The following is a 17852-nucleotide window of genomic DNA, read 5'->3' as shown; positions in this document are numbered from 1 at the left end:
AAAACTTTCCCTGCCTTCTATCAATGAATGTCTCTCAGGAAACTCTGACTCCTTTCCTCACAGGCAGCTCCACACAGCACTGATTCCTTCTCTCCTCTCTGCAAGTTTCCTTCTTCCTTCTACATGACTAGCTAAACCCAACCTGTTCCTTTCCTGGCCACCCAACCCTGCCTGTCCCTCACATGACTGCCTGTCCCTTACCAGCGAGCAGCACACTGACTCTCAAGCTCCATCTGTAACTCATAGCCAGCTAGCCCGCTCTTTTATAACTCCCATCCTCACTCAGCAGCAAGGCTGTTTCCACTCAGCAATCAGTGCAGCTGTAATTCATTGGGAAAGATTGCCTCCTGCACGGTCCTTACAAACTATCCTCCCACATAAACCTCCCCACAGGAAAAAAAGCAGTTGTTAGTACTAGATCTGTTAGACATATGACCATGTGCAAGAAGTGGCAACCTAACCTCTAAATTCAAGAAACACTAAAGGGGAAAAATTGTTTTTTCATTCCATCCTCAGAAACAATACTTCCATACGTCACTTTCTCCGTTTACACATTTTTCCCATAACAGTTTTAGTGTGGAAATGACTAGGACACAAATGTAATTTCCAAGCAGATCAAAGTGTCAGTCTGCCTGCAGCATGGGAGGCCATGGAAAGGGCTGGCCCTGTCCTCACCTGTGCTCAGGTTGCTGTCACAGGTTCCCTGCTGGCAAGGTTTGTGGATGATGTTCAGCTGCTGTTTGCCTCTTTAAATATAAATTATTATTTTTAAAGATGTGGCCAAAGCAACCCTAAATATGATTCCAGATCTCTTGTGTACATTACAGAGAGAAATAAAATTAAAATCAAGTTTCTTAGGCTCAGCTGAGTTAGGATCAGAATTAGACTAGTATTAATAACTTTGAATCCCCAAATACAAAAATTTTGGTCTAATAGCCATACAGGAAAAAAAAAAGAAAAACATTATACGGTTTAGAATTTGCATGGAAGTTCTGCCTACTTGCTCTTATACACAAATGGGCAAGTTTTCAGCAACAGAGAAAGGATTTTGTGCCTCTAAAGATAGTAAATTGGGAAAGAAAATAATGTAAATGGAGATGATCTCTGGGAACAGAACTTTTGGAAAACAGACCCAGAGAAATGAGGCAGAGGTCCACCTTTAAAAAAGTAATGATGATTTTATTTATTTATTTTCTTTTTTAAAATGCTGTTTGGTCTGTGATGGTTTGGTTAGCCTGAGAAATTGCTTAAAAATAAAAACACTCTGTTTTGGTAGAAAACTGCAGGTGTGATTGTGACTCGGTGAACTCAGCTGAGCAGGGCAAAGGGACGCGAGCCCCGCTGCGGTTTCCTCTCCAGGCTCCGCAGAGATGCGGTGCGGTGTGTGCGGGACCGGCAGCGCTCGGAGCCGGGTAGGAGCACTGCCCAGAAGCCGGGCAGGAGCGCTCAGAGCCGGGCAGGAGCACCCAGAGCCGGGCAGCAGAGTTCAGAGACGGACAGGAGCAGAGTTCGGAACCGGGTAGCAAAGTTCAGAGCCGGGCAGGTGCACTGCCCAGAGCCGGGCACCAGAGTTCAGAGCCGGGCAGCAGGAGCACTGCCCAGAACCGGGTAGCAAAGTTCAGAGCGGGCAGCAGCAGCAGCAGCACCCCAGCCCCGCCGTGCCACAGCCCAGCCGAACAGAACACAGCCCAGCCCAGCCCAGCCCAGCTCAGCCCCCAGGCCGGGTATCGGGGCACAGCTGTGCCTGCCCGTGGCTCTGCGGGCTCTCCCTGCCCATCCCCTGCAGGCAGAGTTTGCTCAACGAGTTGAACTGGCTCTTTCTGTCTTGTTTTTTTGGCAAACTAAGAATTTCCTTCCCGATGAAAAAGAACGGCGGGCGCCCCGATTGGGCGTCGCGTTGGAGAGGATGTGACATCAGGCCCATCTCTCGCTTGGCCGGATCGCTGGCTGCCGAGCAGGGCAGCCCGGAGCAGTGTAGTTAAAGCCCAGCCCAGGCACTCGGGTCGGTGCACGGGGAGCTGCCGGCAGCGCGTCCCGGGCGGTGCCGATGCGTGCGGAGCCTGTGCCTGGGATCGCTCCTGCCGCTGGGGGCTCTCCGGGAACCATGGAATTTGAACTCTGGAAACCAACCACAGAGTGAAAAAGCAGCGGCCGGGCAGACAGGGCTGAGATGGGCGATGAGAGAACAAATCAAAATGCCAGCAAATGGCAGGGAGCTGGAGGCCGGGCGTCTGCAGCGTCTCCATCGAGCACGCTGATGAGGGGTAAGTGGCGCTCCTGCCCGGCCAGAGGCTCAGTGCCGGCACGGCTGCACTGCTGCTGCTGCTGCACGGCTGCACTACTGCTGCTGCTGCACTGCTGCTGCTGCACTGCTGCTGCTGCACTGCTGCTGCTGCACTGCTGCTGCTGCTCCCGGCTCCTGCTTCAGCAGCCCCTCAGCCGGCCCACAAAACACCTTTTCTACTTCTGAGGGGACATCTAAAAGCTAGTTCTGTTTGATACTGAAATTTTTGGTTGGTTTGGTTTTTTGTGTCATAGAAAAGAGTGGTTGATTTTGTACTGCACTTTGTGCAGGCAAACAAATGCAGCACTCAGACCGCGGCTCACTGAAAAATAAGTTGAAATGTGGCATGTTAGACTTAAGTTAGTGCCAGCAGGAAGCTCAGCACTGGCTCAATTTTTTTCTTTTTCTTTTTCTTTTTATTTTTTTCCTTTCTTTTTGCTTTTTCTTTTTCTTATTTCTTTTTCTTTTTTCTTTTTCTTTTTCTTTTTTCTTTTTCTTTTTTCTTTTTCTTTTTCTTTTTTCTTTTTCTTTTTCTTTTTTCTTTTTCTTTTTTCTTTTTCTTTTTCTTTCCTTCTTTTTCTTCTTCTTTCTTTTTATTCCCTTTCTCCTTACTTTCTTTCTTTATTTTCTCCTTCCTTTTAATTATTTTAATTTTAATTTTTGCTTTTCATTTTTGTCTTCTCTTTCTTCTTCTTTTTACTTTTTTTCCTGTATCTTTCATGCTTTCCCCTTGTCTTAAGAATGAACAGAGCTAAGTGTTATTTGGGTTGAGCCTACTGGGTTCTTCTGCAATGGCATTACACAAATGGCTTCAGTCTGGTCATTGCTCTGTGTCTGGCCCAGAGCCATTGAAAATAAGACATGGTAAAAAAAAGACAAGTATTTTAACTTCATATCCTTAGCTGGATGTGTTCCATGTAGTTCTGTTTCTGTGAACTTACTCCTTCATCTAACAGTGGGTGTAGAGGGAATGAGGTAAATTCAAAAAATGTGACTTTATGCTGTCCTTATTCCTTTCCTGGGCTGCTCAGGATTTTTCCATTAGTACCAAATTTAAAATTAAGGCCATAAAACCAAAATGTAAGGCTGACCAGTCTATCTGCAGTATAGTCTGCCTGTCCTTGTGTGTGTCACGTATGTACAGCCTGGGGCCGGGGTGAGAGGGAAGGCACAGTGATATTATCAACAGTGTGAATAGAACCAGTCCACACTGGAAATGAGCTCCAGAAAAATGGAGGTGGAAGGAGAGAATCCCACAGGGCACAGTGCTGGACACAGATCATATGGTCCTTTGAAAATCAAAGTTTAGTCCATTCCTTTTGTGTCTGCCTGTTCCTTAGCAGAGTCAGTAAGCTCTGCTGGCAATTTCCAGGGGGAATGTATTTGGCTCAGGCTATCTATATCACAAGCTTTAAGGGACAGCCTTTGAGTATGAAAAATACCATTTGTAATACTGTTCTGTATAATGTATTAATATTTTGTATCTGCAAATATGAATGCAAGAGCATACCTGCACTGGAAGAACTCCAGAGCCCCTTTCAAGCTGCACTGTGTGAGAGGCATGGAAGGAAACCAGCCCGGGGACAGGCACAGAGGGTGCAATGTCCTCACATGGTCAGAGGTTGGAAAAAGTTGCTTTACCACAAAAACCAGTGCTCTAGAAAGATCCTGAGAGAGCTCCGTTGTGCACAGGGAGCAGTCAGAATTTGCATGTGTGCATGGTTATTGCTATAAGGCTTTTTCTGCACACACCACCCTGCCAGTGTCATGTGCCTGAGTGGTGGCAATGCAGTCAAATATGACCAGAGGTTTAATTTGTAACCTCTGGGCTGGCTGGAGTTTGCTGCAGTGGAAGGGGAGCTAGGTGACCCAAAGCTGCTGAAAGCCAGTGGGATTTGCCTGTATGCTGAACTACTGGGGTCTGATGCAGCCTCCCTGTGGACTAAGGTGTGGGTAAATTTCAAATTTGGACAAATTATCTTGTTTCTTTGTGAAAGAGCAGTTGTACATATTTTTGACAATTCAGGAATCCTTGTTGCAGTGGTGGTACATACAGTGAACACAGCTGTGTCCCCCACATACCCCAGCCTTGCTGCTTCACATGCAGCTCTGGTGGGCAGTATTTTGAGCACATTCACGAAAGTCACTAGTTCAGGATTTTGAAAGCCCCGGAACTGACATTTGCTTAGGTTAATCAAATACAATACAGATTTTTTATATTCTGACAGTGTGCCTCCTGTGAAATGCAAAAGAAGGCAGTGAAACATGGAAATCCACTGTTGCCTTTCTCCTCTCCCAGGCAAGAAACACAAGTTCCAGCCTGGAGCAGGCAGAAAAGAGAAATGTTGTTATTTGCCAGAAGGTGATGCCCTAGGTCAAGAAACTGGGGAAATTTGCCATCCCTTCCAGGGGGCTTGCCTCCCTGGCATTATTTCAGGTTAGAGGTGTTTGCTGGAGATGGTGATAGGGCAGGAGAGACATCAGCCTGGGGCTGTGCAGTTCATGGCAGCAGATCTGGAATTATGCCATTGCAATTAGTCATCACTCAGGCCTTTAATACTGCTCTTCCCAAGGTATCCAAGCCTGGTGTGATGGACTCCATAGGGCTCCAAAGGACTCCACTTCCACCTAGGATAAAACTCTCAGTTTCTCTCAGTTACACAACCCCCAGATAGATTACATGTTAGCACATATCTCTTTTGTTTTTCACTGACATTTCTTTTTGATGCTGATATGGTCATTCTTTTCATTAACTGTTAAGACTGGAAAATTGCAAGCTAATGGCCAGTCCACAGATGGCTGGTCTGGCTCTTTTTAGAGTTTCCATAGAAATCTGTCTTTTCTCAAGTGAGGACTAAATGGATAAAATCCACACGTGGATATATTCCTCTTAGTAACCAGAATTCTGACATGATGGTATAACAAGTTGGAACAATGCACAGGTTAGGACAGGCACAAACACCTGCCAATATTTGTGTGGCCAAAAAAAGTTCAAGTTGCAGCTCAAAAAACTGGTACTTCAATCTAGATTTTTGGAATTTCTATAAACATACTTCCCTTACAACTCCTGCAATTTAGGCAATGGCATTAGTTTCTAAATGGGGAAAAGCTTTTTACGTACCCTGGAAACACAACTGACTGTAACATAAGCAGGATCAACAAGAATAACAGCACAGTCAGATAAGCATCAATTTGACACGCAAGCTGTTTTAGTCAGTTAATAATTCTGTACTTTAATAGTTGCAGCCTATTTTTGCTGTCCTCATGAACCAGAACCACAGCTTCCAGAACTGGCTGTCCATTTGCTAGAGCTGAAGGATGTTTGGGAACCTAATGAAACTGTGACTGTTGTGGGATGCAGCCCATGGAACATAGAAGGAAGCAGGCTGAGCTCAAATAATGATAATAACAAAGAATACAAACTTCTGTAAAAGCTAATTCATAGGCTCATAGCCAGGTTTAAATTGGAAGGGACCTTTAAAGGTTGTCTAGTCCAACACCTCTGCAGTGATCAGGAACATCTTCCCCTGGACTAGGTTGCTCAGAGCCTCATCCAACTTGACTTTGAATCTTTCCAGGAATGGGATATCTACCACCTCTCTAGGCTGCCTGCTCCATTATTTCACCACCTCATTTTTATGTTTGGTCTAAATATACCTTATTTTCATTTAAAACCTTTATGATCATCAGCTTGTGTGTAAACACTCTTTTAAAGAATTATAGTGACTTATTAGGGTTTTTTGCTGAAGGCAGACTTCCTGCTGTTAAAGATTCCATTCCATGCATGTGCTCTATTATAGCTCCTGAGAACTTCAGCGACTCAGCCAGCAGCTTGGTCACTGGGGAATTCTCTGTAGTCAGTGGAAGAGAGTGGGAAATCTCCAGAGAGCAGCAAAGTGTCTTTCCATGGGAAGTTATGTGAAGTGCTCTCTGTAAAGGCTTCCCTTCCCTCCCAGGGGAACCTGGGGCATTGACATAGAGCAGACACTGGGTTTTGAATGCTGGGATGTAAATATCTCCCAGAGGGATTATTGCTGTCAGTTGGCTCTGAGCCGTGAAATCTGTAATACTGAAGATCTCCATCTATTAATATTTGCACAGTATACATCTGTGCTGTACCTCACTTTGTGGTTTCAACAATGCAAAGAACACAGCTGTGACTTGAAATGCACCCTCCACCAAACTGGAAAACGAAAGACTGAATCAACAGGTAGCACAATTTGCCTGCTTGTACTTTGGTCCCTTCTCTTGCCAAGTGATGTTGACTCTAGTCCAGCTCTGAGCAGGGGTAAATGACTGATCAGCCAAAACCTTCAAGACATATTCCTTTTGAGATAATTGATAAAATGTAATAAGTTTGTGGGAGGTGGGGAAAAGGCCCTGGAAATAATTGAGAGAGAGAGGGACAAGCTCAGCCAGAGCCAGGTGATGTTCTGCAAATCCCTCTCCTGTCTTCTGAAGGGGAACACAGCTGTGCAGTGCAAACATGGGATGAGTTAAAAATGCACCCAGAGAGAAACCATCTTGTCTGTCTCCCTCACAGCATCTGGCCAAAGAAATCTTGGCAGCTCAAACAAAGTAGAAGGGAGGTCACACAGTTGAAGTAAAGTATGCTAGTGAAATAGAATTTTTAGCCTTTTTCCTGTCTTTGTTTTTATACAGACTTTGTTTCAGACTGGTCCCCTTTACATGAGGCCTCTATCCATGGGCGCCTGCTCTCTCTGAAGAAGCTCATTGAACAGGTACCTCTCCACTGGCTTCATGTGGTCTCTGCAGGGTTTGTTCAGTAGATGAATGCAGTCTGTGTTCTACTCTGAAACTTCCAGGGTGAGAAAATCATGTTAACCAGGCCACAGTGAAATCTGCATGCAACAGGCTTCTTTCTCTACAATCAGTTCATTGCCCAGCACGAGCTTTGTGCACTAATTTGATGATGTACTGAACTCTCCTGGGTGATGTTAACTGGCAGAGATAATGGGACCCTGATCACTGGGATCTCTGGAAGGCCAAGGGCAGCTCCTCTGCAGCTCCTGTGTGTGCCTGTGAGCAAATTTTGGTGCCCCAGCTGAGGGCTAGCTCTGGGTCTGGTTGAGGCTTCAATTCAGTCACCCAGACATTTGTTTCTGAACTGCCTGAGTGTAACCCAGGGCCCTGGTCCCACTCCAGAAGGTCAGGGATAGGTAGAAATAATTACTGAACCTCACCACTTTGTTTCTTCAAAATCCCTGGGTTTAACTTGTGCAGGAGTTGATGGAAAGGGAAGGAGCATTGGAGACTCTTCCAGCTTAGTCTTCTGAAGCACCAAGATCTGGAAACAAAAGATCTTGTAGAATCCAACCAATGTTTCCTTCAGTGGCTGCCTCGAGGCAAAGAGCAGAAAATACTTCAAGAGCATTTCAGGGCTCAACCCAGTCAACCAACCACAGACTCAGTGGGCAGAAGGTCGGAAGGCTTGAGCAGTGATAGAAAAAGGCAGCAGTCGTGACCCTGCCAAGAGCTCTAGCAGGAACTTTCATAATTTTCTTTTACTTCAGATTTTACTATCTACAGTGTAGTAGGAACCAAATCACACTGAGTTCCTAACAAGGATGCATTGTCCCACTGGACAGTCCACTAAGCTTTCAGTGCTGGTTTTCAGTGTGTGCAAAGCATGACCTCAGGTACACTGGGCCAGTATCCACTCCAGCCAAAACATCACAGCCTCTTCACCCCCTTCATCCCCTTCATCTGCTTAGTTTTTGAGGTGAATAGCTCCAGGCAGTTGAGGAAGGTCTAGTTACATAAAGCTTTTAAAGAAGGTTGGGGTTTTTTTAATTGTTGGGTTTTGTATGGGGGTTTAGTAGTTGGTTGTAATGGTGTTTTCCATTGTCTTATCAGGGGAATGATGTCAATCTTGTAACAGCAGACCAGGTGTCTCCTCTCCATGAAGCCTGCCTAGGGGGCCATGCTGCCTGTGCCAGTGTCCTGTTAAAACATGGTGCTCAGGTGGGTACAGACCACTGTCTCTGGTGTTAGTATGTTGTATTACCACACTTTAATGCTACGTGATGTCATGGCAGAGTATCTCTGAGATTTACACTCTGTCCTCAGCTCTGCTTAAGGTACTTATGATATGCACTTCCTAATAAAGCAATCCAAAAAGCACAGATATAAGCAGCAGTTATTATTGTTCTTTAGATGAGGATGAAATGTTCTCATCTTTCACAAGAACAAGGGGAACTTCATCTTGCAAAGTGTTTACAATGCTGCAGCAGTTAAGGCTGTGTTTTATTTTATGCACACATTAATCTTATTGTAGCAATATGCAGAGTGTTGAGTAGAGGATAGGAATGTTAGGATCAACTGACAATAAAATGGGAAGAAAATGGAAACAAGATGCAAGTAAAATGGTGAAATGGTGTCTCATAGCCACTATTTCTCAAGCTAATGTCAAAATTATAATGAATAAGAAAATTAATTCATACATACATTACCTTACCAGATATTACCTTTCAGTTTAAAATTTTAAAAAATAATTTAAAAACAAGAAAGGGCTGCACACTTTCAGCCAAAAATGAACTGTTTCAGGGGAGGACTATGGGTAGCTCTATTTCAGCTAATATAACTGAGAAATGGTGATACATTTAGCTTGGTAACTACTGAGAGACCCTGGAGTAGTCCTGAAGATTTTTTTTTATTTAGCTTTTTTTCAGTAGGAGAGACTTGGGGGCAATTAAAAAAAAAAGATTGTTTTAATGAAAAGTTGTAGTCTTTAGAAGCACTGGGGAGTTTTGGCATGGAATGAAATAAAAAATACCAAAAATCCTCTTTTCTGCTGAGAAACCAATTAGTTGTCATCAATTCTGAAATACTGAGAGGACAAAAAAACTTGCTGGATTGTGTTATTTTCCTCCAGGTGAATGGAGTGACTGTTGACTGGCACACACCACTGTTCAACACTTGTGTCAGTGGCAGTGTGGCCTGCTTGAATTTACTGCTGGAGCATGGAGCCAACCTACAACCTCCCTGTGACCTGGCATCCCCCATCCACGAAGCTGCTAAGAGAGGTAACCCCACATCAGCCCTCCTTTCCATGTCGCTAGCAGCATGTTAAAGTGGAGGAGAGACATAAAGAAGATAATTTTCTTAGTTTGGGTTGTGTAAAATGACTTGCTGATTGGTCTCATCCTGAGGGTGCAGTTTTTACCACCCCTGTTGCTCATCAAGGGCAGGTCAGCTCAGCTGTCAGATCCTCTGAATTCACCTCGTGACACCTGGAAGGGAATGCATTGTCCAAGTCAGCTGCCTACAGTGTGGACATTTGAGGGAGATATCTGGCTGTCTTCTAAAGGAGTAGAGAGAAACATGGAGTGGTTAATCTCTTCTTCAGTGGGCATGTGAAATGAGTCAGATAAAATATGAGGGCTTTAGCCTGTGAGGCTTTAGCCTGTTTTGCTGAATGTGGCTTTTCAGCTCCTGTTTTGCTGGCTGGATCCATTGGAGTGGATGAAAGTATTACACCACCACCTCTTGATAAAACATTGACTCTTTGCCAAACTACACTGCTGCAACAGAGAATTTGTTGGGAACAAAAAAAAGTCTGATCTGTGAGTTGACTCTTCCTTTATCCCTTTTAAGGTCATGTGCAATGTGTCGAACTCCTTGCGTCTCGTGGGGTAAATATAGATCACAACATCAAGCACCTGGGTACTCCTCTTTATGTAGCATGTGAGAACCAGCAACTGAACTGTGCCAAGAAGCTGCTCGAGTCAGGTAAAAACAGAAATGAAGAATGGTGTACTTTTGTTTCCTGCAGCATCTCTCTTTGTATTATCTTTGTATAAGAGATTTAGAGGAGCTTCTGCGTTGGTAGCAGGAGATGTTTCACTCCTGATAGCAGCCCTGGCTAAATGTGGTAGCAGGGTGATCAGGGTTTTCTTGACCAAAGAATTCAGCTTGATAGCTTCCAGCAAAATGATGGGTGATCCTGCATTTCATATGGCTGATTGTGCCTGGGACAAGCTATCCCTTCCACTGCATGTGATACTGCAGTTATTTGAAGTGGACAGGAAGAAATTTAATTTTTAAATTTTTTTACCTCCTCTTTACCCAGAAAAGTTGACTCAGCCACTTTACATGGTATTTCTGCAAAAATGTTTTAATTTCCAATGATTTCATTAAAAGTTTGAGACAATTCCAACACAGAAGGTTCAGCACTATATCCTTTGCATCACACAAATCTAGCTGTAAGTCTAAATGCTTGGATAATTACACAAAACCATTTCCTATTATCTACACTAGTACAAAGGGGCCATGTAACCTGAAGTAGCCATATAGCTGGTACAAAAATGATGGACCAACAAAGCTACTTTAGAAAAACAAGCAAAAATCATATATGTCACCTTTTATGTAGGTCACTGTTTAGTGCAATGACCTCTTTTGGGAAGAAGTCAAAAATTAATCTAAATATTAAATATTTGGCAACTATTTTTTTTTCTACTATTTTTTTTCTACTGCCTCCTGTATATGGGAATGTGTACTATAAAAACATCATAATTTTGAATTAGTTCTGCAGCTCACCTTTCTTAGGGTGTTTTAGGAGCCATTAATCCAGGGTAATGAGTGGGGGAGCTCCCATCAGGGATGCCTATGCCCTCTTCTACCAAGGACTTCCAGAACTTTTCCATCCTTGCGCTTTTTCCCTAACTGATACTCTGGCATTTGGAAATCCCACCAGCTTAAGCCCTCAGTACAGAACATGTTGAAATCCTGTGTTTATTTCAAGGGATGGGAAGCAGAGGTGGGCCATAGGTGGAACTACACCTTTGTCTTGCTTCAAGATATCCATGGGCTCGGCTGTGAGTGAAGGACTTCCTCACACACCATTCCTTGTGAACATTTTCTGAGTCAGCCCCGCTCCTCAGGCAGCGAGAGCTGTGCTTGTGCTGTAGCACCAAGCCCCAGTGTAAAGGAGTCCAGCTCTTGGTGCAGGCTGCAGCATTTGTGTCATTCAGAGAAACAGCAGCTAGTACAGTAAATGAAATTAGGCTGCTGTGTAGGCATTGTTCTTTTCATTGTTCTTTGCCCCTCTTGTTGCTCAGGAGCGAATGTGAACAGCGGCAAGGGCCTGGACTCCCCTCTGCACACAGCTGCCAGGAACTGCAGTGTGGAGCTGGTGAAGCTGCTGATGAACTTTGGAGCAGATGTTTGGGTGAAGAATGCTGAAAACAAGAGGCCAGTGGAACTGGTCCCACCTGGCTGCCCCGTGGGCCAACTGTTCCTGCAGAGAGAAGGTGCCCCTTAGAACTTGTTTTAGGGAAAATCCACACAGAGTTGCACATGGCTGTGCTATTCCAGGCTGCTAGCACTAGAAAACTGGGAATAACTGAGCTTGCCTCCATTTGCTGATATAGGGACATTGTTCAAGTGCCAGAATATAGTGGTGAACTAACAATGATAATGGAAAGAAAAATAACCCATGCTGCACCTCCAGATTTTGAATCCCCTGCATCAGGAAGCAATCATATAGAGCTTGCCATATAATGCAAAATAAGCAAAATAAGAATAAATGAGCAAAAGACTTCTTAGAAATTGATGGTAGTTTTTCTCATTACCTAAAACTTTGAATTTAGTGAGAATCTCTCAGTTCCCTTGTGTCAGACAGCAGTAGACCCAGGAGTGTTCTTTGTAGTATGCTGACAAATGCAGGCAGCAAATCGCCTCTGATGGGAATTGGGGCTAGGTAGTGAGCATGAGGTTTGGGATCTCTGGTTATACAGTAGATGTTCAGGTTTGTGCATCTCAGCACAAATGCATAAATGAAGATTTGCAACCCTAAACATTTTAATGCATGCAATACTAAAAAAGAAATTTATTGAAGAACTTGTTTTCTAATTCTTTGTCCTTTATTTTTATTCTTGGGCCAAGTTTTACATAGATGCAAAAATATCTTTAAAATGAAAGACTATGTGATTTTTTTTTTGGACGTTAGGGAAAATTGCACAGGAATGATATATAGAATGATATATTTATATTCATTTATACACTAGATTTCTCTAAAGACCAGTTTTATATGAATAATAACAGTGTCAAAGTACCAATCCATAAACTTAAATTTTAAGAAGAGTCTATTTTTTGCTTGTAAATTAAATAGTTCTAGGTAAATTTATTGTATTTTATTGGTTATGAAATCTTTAATGAAATATGGAGAGAAGTGTTACTTATTATTATTGAGGGAAATTAGAATAAGCTCTCTAGTGTCTACTTATTTTTGTATTTGTCTTCTTCCTGAGATTTTCTCATTCAGCCAGCAAAGCTGTAAATATTACTAAATAGTCTGATTTTCATTGTTTTAAACAAATTGGTGATGGTGGAGTCCATGCCAGTTAAATGTTGATGAGATTGTTGCCATAGAAATATTTACAGTCAGGTAAAATTGGAATGACAAAATGATGAATCAGGCCCTGCTTAAAATAATAACATGAAAGTAGCTTGGAAACACCTGTGCTGTGCATGTCGTGCATGAGCAACAGATACTTAGTTTCCAGCCTAATCTATGGCACACAGAGCAATGATCTTTTTGAGTTCCAGTCCTGCTGCATTCGATTCCTGACTCCCGTAGCACTGCATGTGTCCTGTTTGTTTAAGATAGGAAAACATTTCAGGCACGCCCCTTGGAGCTGCCTGGAAACACTGCTCAGGCTGAGCTGACAGCATGGGCAGTGAGGAACTTTTCTAAGTGAAATCCAGCAATCAAAATCAGAAACAATAAATGCTTGAAGGGAGTTTTCCTGTGGAAAAGTGTTTTTTTCCTGATGTTCTCCAACGTGCCCTTCTCTGCCTGGGGTCATGCCTATGGACAGCTGATGTCTGGCTTTGTTGGCTGGCTGAGCAGTTGTGATCTAGGAGAGTGGGGCAAGAGCTGCTCTCCTGCCCTGCTGCCATGCAAGGCTCCTCTGCCCCCAGACCCCAGCTGCTGGAGCCCTGCAGCCATGGCCAGCAGGCTGCAGGGAGCTGTTTGGCCCCAGAGATGAGCTGGTGATTGTGCTGACCCACTCACCCTGCCAGGACCAGCCCAGAGCAGGGCCAGTGCATGTGCTGGTTCCCTTCCTAGCAGTTCGCCATGCTGCTGGACCATCCCATACCCTGCTTACATCTCAGGGACAGTGCTGTGTGTGGGTGGGAGATTTAGTGAATGCTCCAAAAATATACTGTGTTTTTTAAGAGCGTGCCTGTGTTTGCAAAATATTTTCCAGTGTAGTGTCACTGCTTGTGTTTTGATAAGTCTTCATGTTTTGGGTTTGGTTGTTTTTTCTTTTAATGGAAGCTTTTGTTTATTTAGTGAGATGTTTGCAGGCAGAGCATTTATCTGTGGGATCAGAGCCAAGCACAAGTGCAGTGTGATACTGCAATAGTTTAATTAGTTTGCCTTGTTTTGTACCCAAGAACAGGGTAACAACTCATATGCTGGCTCCTAGCAGATGGGTGCAGCCCTTTGCATGGCTCTTGTGATAGCACAGCAGCTTTCAGCCTTGCAGAGCTGCTGGAAATGTGGTGTCCAGCACAAGGGAAGTCTCAAAAGCTGATCAAAGCTGCCACCTCACTGCATTTTTGTTGCGGGCTCCCTTCCCTCCCTTGCTCTGCAGGAAGGAGGGCACCTGGACTGTCCCTTTCCAGCTCCCTCACCTCCCTCTTGCTTTCTGCAGTGTCCCTTCTCATGTCCTCCCCACTCCCTGCATCCAACCCCCTCGCTGATGCCCATCTTCTGACCTGCCCTCCCACAGCCCCTGCCACCCTGCACACTTGTCATTGCTGCACAAACGGTGCTCTGGAGGGCTGAACACTGGCAGGTGCTGCAGGTAAAACTCCACAGATCTTCCTCTTCCTGAAAAGGAAAGTGACCCAAACAAGTGTAAAATGTTATTATACTTACATTTTTTAATGAAGTGACAAAGATTCTTCAACACATCTCCCATCTATTAATATGGGACTGGTTACCCTGGAAGGTTTAAATAAAGAACTATATAGTGTTTCTTTTCTTTGTATTCATCAATGGTATGAAATAGCCTCAAGGAAGCAGTGGACTGAAAACTTTGATCTCACTGGGGGAGTGAGAAGAGGGAAGGCCTTTTAAAGTAGCATCAATAAGCTCTTCTGAGACAGCACAAACATTTGTACAGCCTGAAAAGGAAAGGCTGATGGTGCTGATGCAAGTTGAGTAATGACAGAGTGACTAGGCATGGACTGGACTGCAAGTGGGCAGGTGTCCTTTGGGGGATGCAGGTTTGACTTTTCACTGCTGAGTGTGACAACCTGGTGAGAGGTGGGTTGCAGGGGGTGGGCTGCACAGCTGCTGTTTCAGGGTTATAGCCTTGGCATTATAAAGCCATGTGTGTAACCTTTTCCCTGGATCTTTCTCCAGGGCCACTGTCCTTGATGCAGCTGTGCCGCCTGTGCATCAGGAGGTGCTTTGGATACAAGCAGCATCAAAAAATAACTGGACTTCTCCTCCCAGATGAGCTGAAACATTTCCTTCTACACATTTGAGCCTTTTCATGTTCAAAACGGTGCCTTTAATAACACAGCAAGGTTTGTTGACTTTTTCATCACTAGTGTTGCCAGTGTTTGCAGTGGTAATTTATGGCAATTTTTGGTCTCCAGTAAAGCCTGGGTCTAAGAAGCACAGGACTGACCAACTTGCTCAGTCCTCACTGCATCACCCTCACCAAGTCCTCTTGGAAAGAAACAATCCTGTGTGGTTGCATGGTGAAGCTTGGAAATGTGATGTGAGAACCCCCTGAAAGCACAGAAAATTAGTGTAACATTTTAAAATAGACCTCTTGATTCTCTGGCACAGGTTCAGAGGTCTTGTGGTTGGCAACCCCTTGCAAAGAAAACACGTATCCCAGCCCAGCAGTAAGAGCATCTCATGAGAACATCACCCCAAGAGAGCTCCAGAGATCTTTCTCTGTAAGCAGTGCTCACGTGCCTGTCATTTGTGAGGCTGTGCCCACACACCACGAGTGAGGGGAGGAAACCCAGCTGAACCCACTTGCCAAGCAAGGAAGGCCCTCTGGCAGAAGTTATTTATTTTCTAAGGGTACCACACTGCAGACCAACCAACAATCATTTGCATTTAGGCCAGCATCTGAAACAAGCCTCTCTGCCATGACAGCAAATAGGTCACTGCTGATGGCAGCGCCCTACGCTGCAATAATAGAGGGGCAAAAGTTTTTAATCATCCATTAAAGGCAATTACTCCTGATACTTTGAGACATAGGAGAGCTACACTTCAGAACTACCCATTTTCTCCTTGTAGTACATTGTTTTTCAAGGACACAGGCTAACAGGCTATCAGTAGCAGGCATTGAGTGCTCCCCTTTTCTGCCCTGAAAATTAGGTATATTTCTTAAGCATTTTTCAGCATTGATCAGAAAGACAACAGCTTCTACACCCCTTTTCCACCCAAGAAAATATTTAGAGATAATATTTTTCCTGGGGATAAAAAATATTTTCCTTGCTAACTCGTTCATAGCATTTAGCATAGTGGTAATAATAATGCCTCTAATATGTGTGGTCATAAAACAAACAATGAAATCAAAGTCCATTCCAAATTGAAAAACAGTGGACAAATACTGCCCCCTACTCAGTTGCTGGGCAGTTGACTCAGTGTATAACATATGTAGTTCTTATTTCACTGGTCATAAGAACAAATATTTCCAGCTAAACATTAACACTGGGCATTTTTCTTTCCCTTTCAGAAATGGGTCCTGCTGCCACAAACCAAAGTGCATTTGTGACTCTCTCCTTGGGAGATCAGCTTCCTGATACATGTGGGAGCAAGGATGCTGAGACTCCAGCTCTTCTTCCCGTTGCCCTCTTTCCTTTTGAGCTCTAAACCAAAGTGATCTGCATCACCTGGGGGCAGCAGCAGCATGCTCCTCTCCCTGAGGGGCCGCCCTGTCACCCTGAGCTGAAGGTGCCACCTCACCCCATGCACTTCTGTGCTTCTGGAGATCCTTTCTCACTTCACTGTGGAGACTCCATAAGAGTGGGCTGGGAGTGCAGAAATGCTGACATCACTGACCCCAGCAATGAGAGATAGAGTCCTCATCTCACAAGTGGAGAGACTGGCAGCCTTCAAATCTGTGAAAGCTGATTTTGGTGCTCACCAGTGTGAGCAGTGCCATGTGCAAGTGGGAGGTTAGAGAGGAGAGATCAAGGCTGCCTGGATGCTGGTATTTGATATAAATCACAATTCAAATCCTTGTCTGCACAACATGACTGCTGGCTATAGGTATCCAGTGTGATGGTTTGTTTCCTTTGTGCTGACCAAACACAGCAGTTTGGTTGGGTTTGGGGACACTACATTGTACCCTAATGGGACAAAAATGACAAACACAGCTAGGTCTCTAACTCCTTTGGTGATAGAGACTCTTGGGTGTGTGTCACTTATCTGATCCAATTCATCACACATATTTAAGCCATGTACAAATTAACTGGCTTCTATCTGGTTTCCCTCATGCCCAGGAAGGAAAGCAGACATCTGTCTTCACAGAGGTTGAATAAAAACAGGTGTCTGGGATGGGAAAGGCATATTCTTCTAAAGTCAGTGTCGTGGTTAAGCTGAATCTGCATTGATCAGGCAAGGAATGGACAATAAACCTAGTGCTTCACTTTTGGACATTAAAGTGTGAAGAATCTCTGCCTTGGTAACACGGAAAGCTGGAGAAACATCCCATTAAATTGTAGATGATGAAGAACATTTTTGTACGTACTAGTTTTGCCTTTAGGCATCTTATGTACTTTTTGCCTTATGTACTTTTGCCATTAGGCATCTTATTTTGTAACTTCAGCCAATGGGTTTACAGGAGTAATGATTATACCAGGAGGAAATTGCTCTGAGAATCAGGTGAGGGTGTTGCTTCTAGTTTGCTTTTCTTATGAAAATTTTATGGTATGACTGTTTACTTGAATTTCTCTGCCCAAGTGTAATTAGGATGAATTCTGTATACTCAGCTTGTATCATCTCAGTGTGTTTACTTATTTATTTTCATAAAAATTGTGGTCAACACTGGTGAATTGCAACTTTATGCATCAACACTTAGCCAGTTATAAACCATAAAAGTACAAGATGCAAACTGAATAAGCTCATTGTAGGTGAGATTTGGATTTTTTTCTATATTTAAAACCGTTCAAAATGTAATGCAGGATTTAAATGATTGTCAGGAATGTATTTAATCAGATTTGTTCCTATTTTTATATTAGCAGTTTAATGGTATTAAGCCACGATTTTGTAGAATATGTTTTTCAGAAATAAATAATTTATACTCTTTTGCTTGTTAGTTTGTTTTCATTCAGTTTTTAAATGATAGCCCTAATTTTTGTGGATTGACTGATACTACAGAGTTTTGAAATCCAATTTCTTGCAATCCCACCTGCAGGCAGATAGTGAACAGAATATTTCCTTCAAATAAATCTATAGTAAAGATGAGACTAAAATGCACATACTGTTCAAATCTTGCCTTTTCTTGATGTTTTAATACAGAGCTGGACTCATGAAATTCCTTCTTTGTTCATTTCAGTGTTA

General features: G+C 43.6%; 1 protein-coding gene across 1 annotated transcript; it reads left to right on the top strand.

Moving 5' to 3' along the window:
- Positions 1 to 1822: 1822 nt before the first annotated feature.
- ASB9 (ankyrin repeat and SOCS box containing 9) lies at positions 1823 to 17598 on the top strand. Its single transcript, XM_033053234.1, has 8 exons — positions 1823 to 2264; positions 6947 to 7026; positions 8162 to 8269; positions 9180 to 9330; positions 9902 to 10036; positions 11365 to 11556; positions 14685 to 14851; positions 16024 to 17598. Exons 1-7 carry the CDS (start codon positions 2171 to 2173, stop codon positions 14807 to 14809), a joined length of 885 nt encoding a protein of 294 aa, XP_032909125.1. The 5' UTR covers positions 1823 to 2170; the 3' UTR covers positions 14810 to 14851; positions 16024 to 17598.
- Positions 17599 to 17852: the final 254 nt, after the last annotated feature.

The sequence above is a fragment of the Catharus ustulatus genome, chromosome 2 (assembly GCF_009819885.2).
Source record: "Catharus ustulatus isolate bCatUst1 chromosome 2, bCatUst1.pri.v2, whole genome shotgun sequence".
Lineage (NCBI taxonomy): Eukaryota > Metazoa > Chordata > Aves > Passeriformes > Turdidae > Catharus > Catharus ustulatus.
The sequence above is the reverse complement of the archived record's forward strand: the minus strand, read 5'-3'. Positions and strand labels throughout refer to the sequence as shown.

Excerpts from the sequence above, each read along its gene's own strand:
- ASB9 (XM_033053234.1), top strand. The coding sequence starts at position 2,171 with ATGGGCGATGAGAGAACAAATCAAAATGCCAGCAAATGGCAGGGAGCT. Across the intron at positions 9,331-9,901 it reads CCACGAAGCTGCTAAGAGAG|GTCATGTGCAATGTGTCGAA; the intron begins GTAACCCCACAT and ends ATCCCTTTTAAG. Across the intron at positions 10,037-11,364 it reads CAAGAAGCTGCTCGAGTCAG|GAGCGAATGTGAACAGCGGC; the intron begins GTAAAAACAGAA and ends CTTGTTGCTCAG.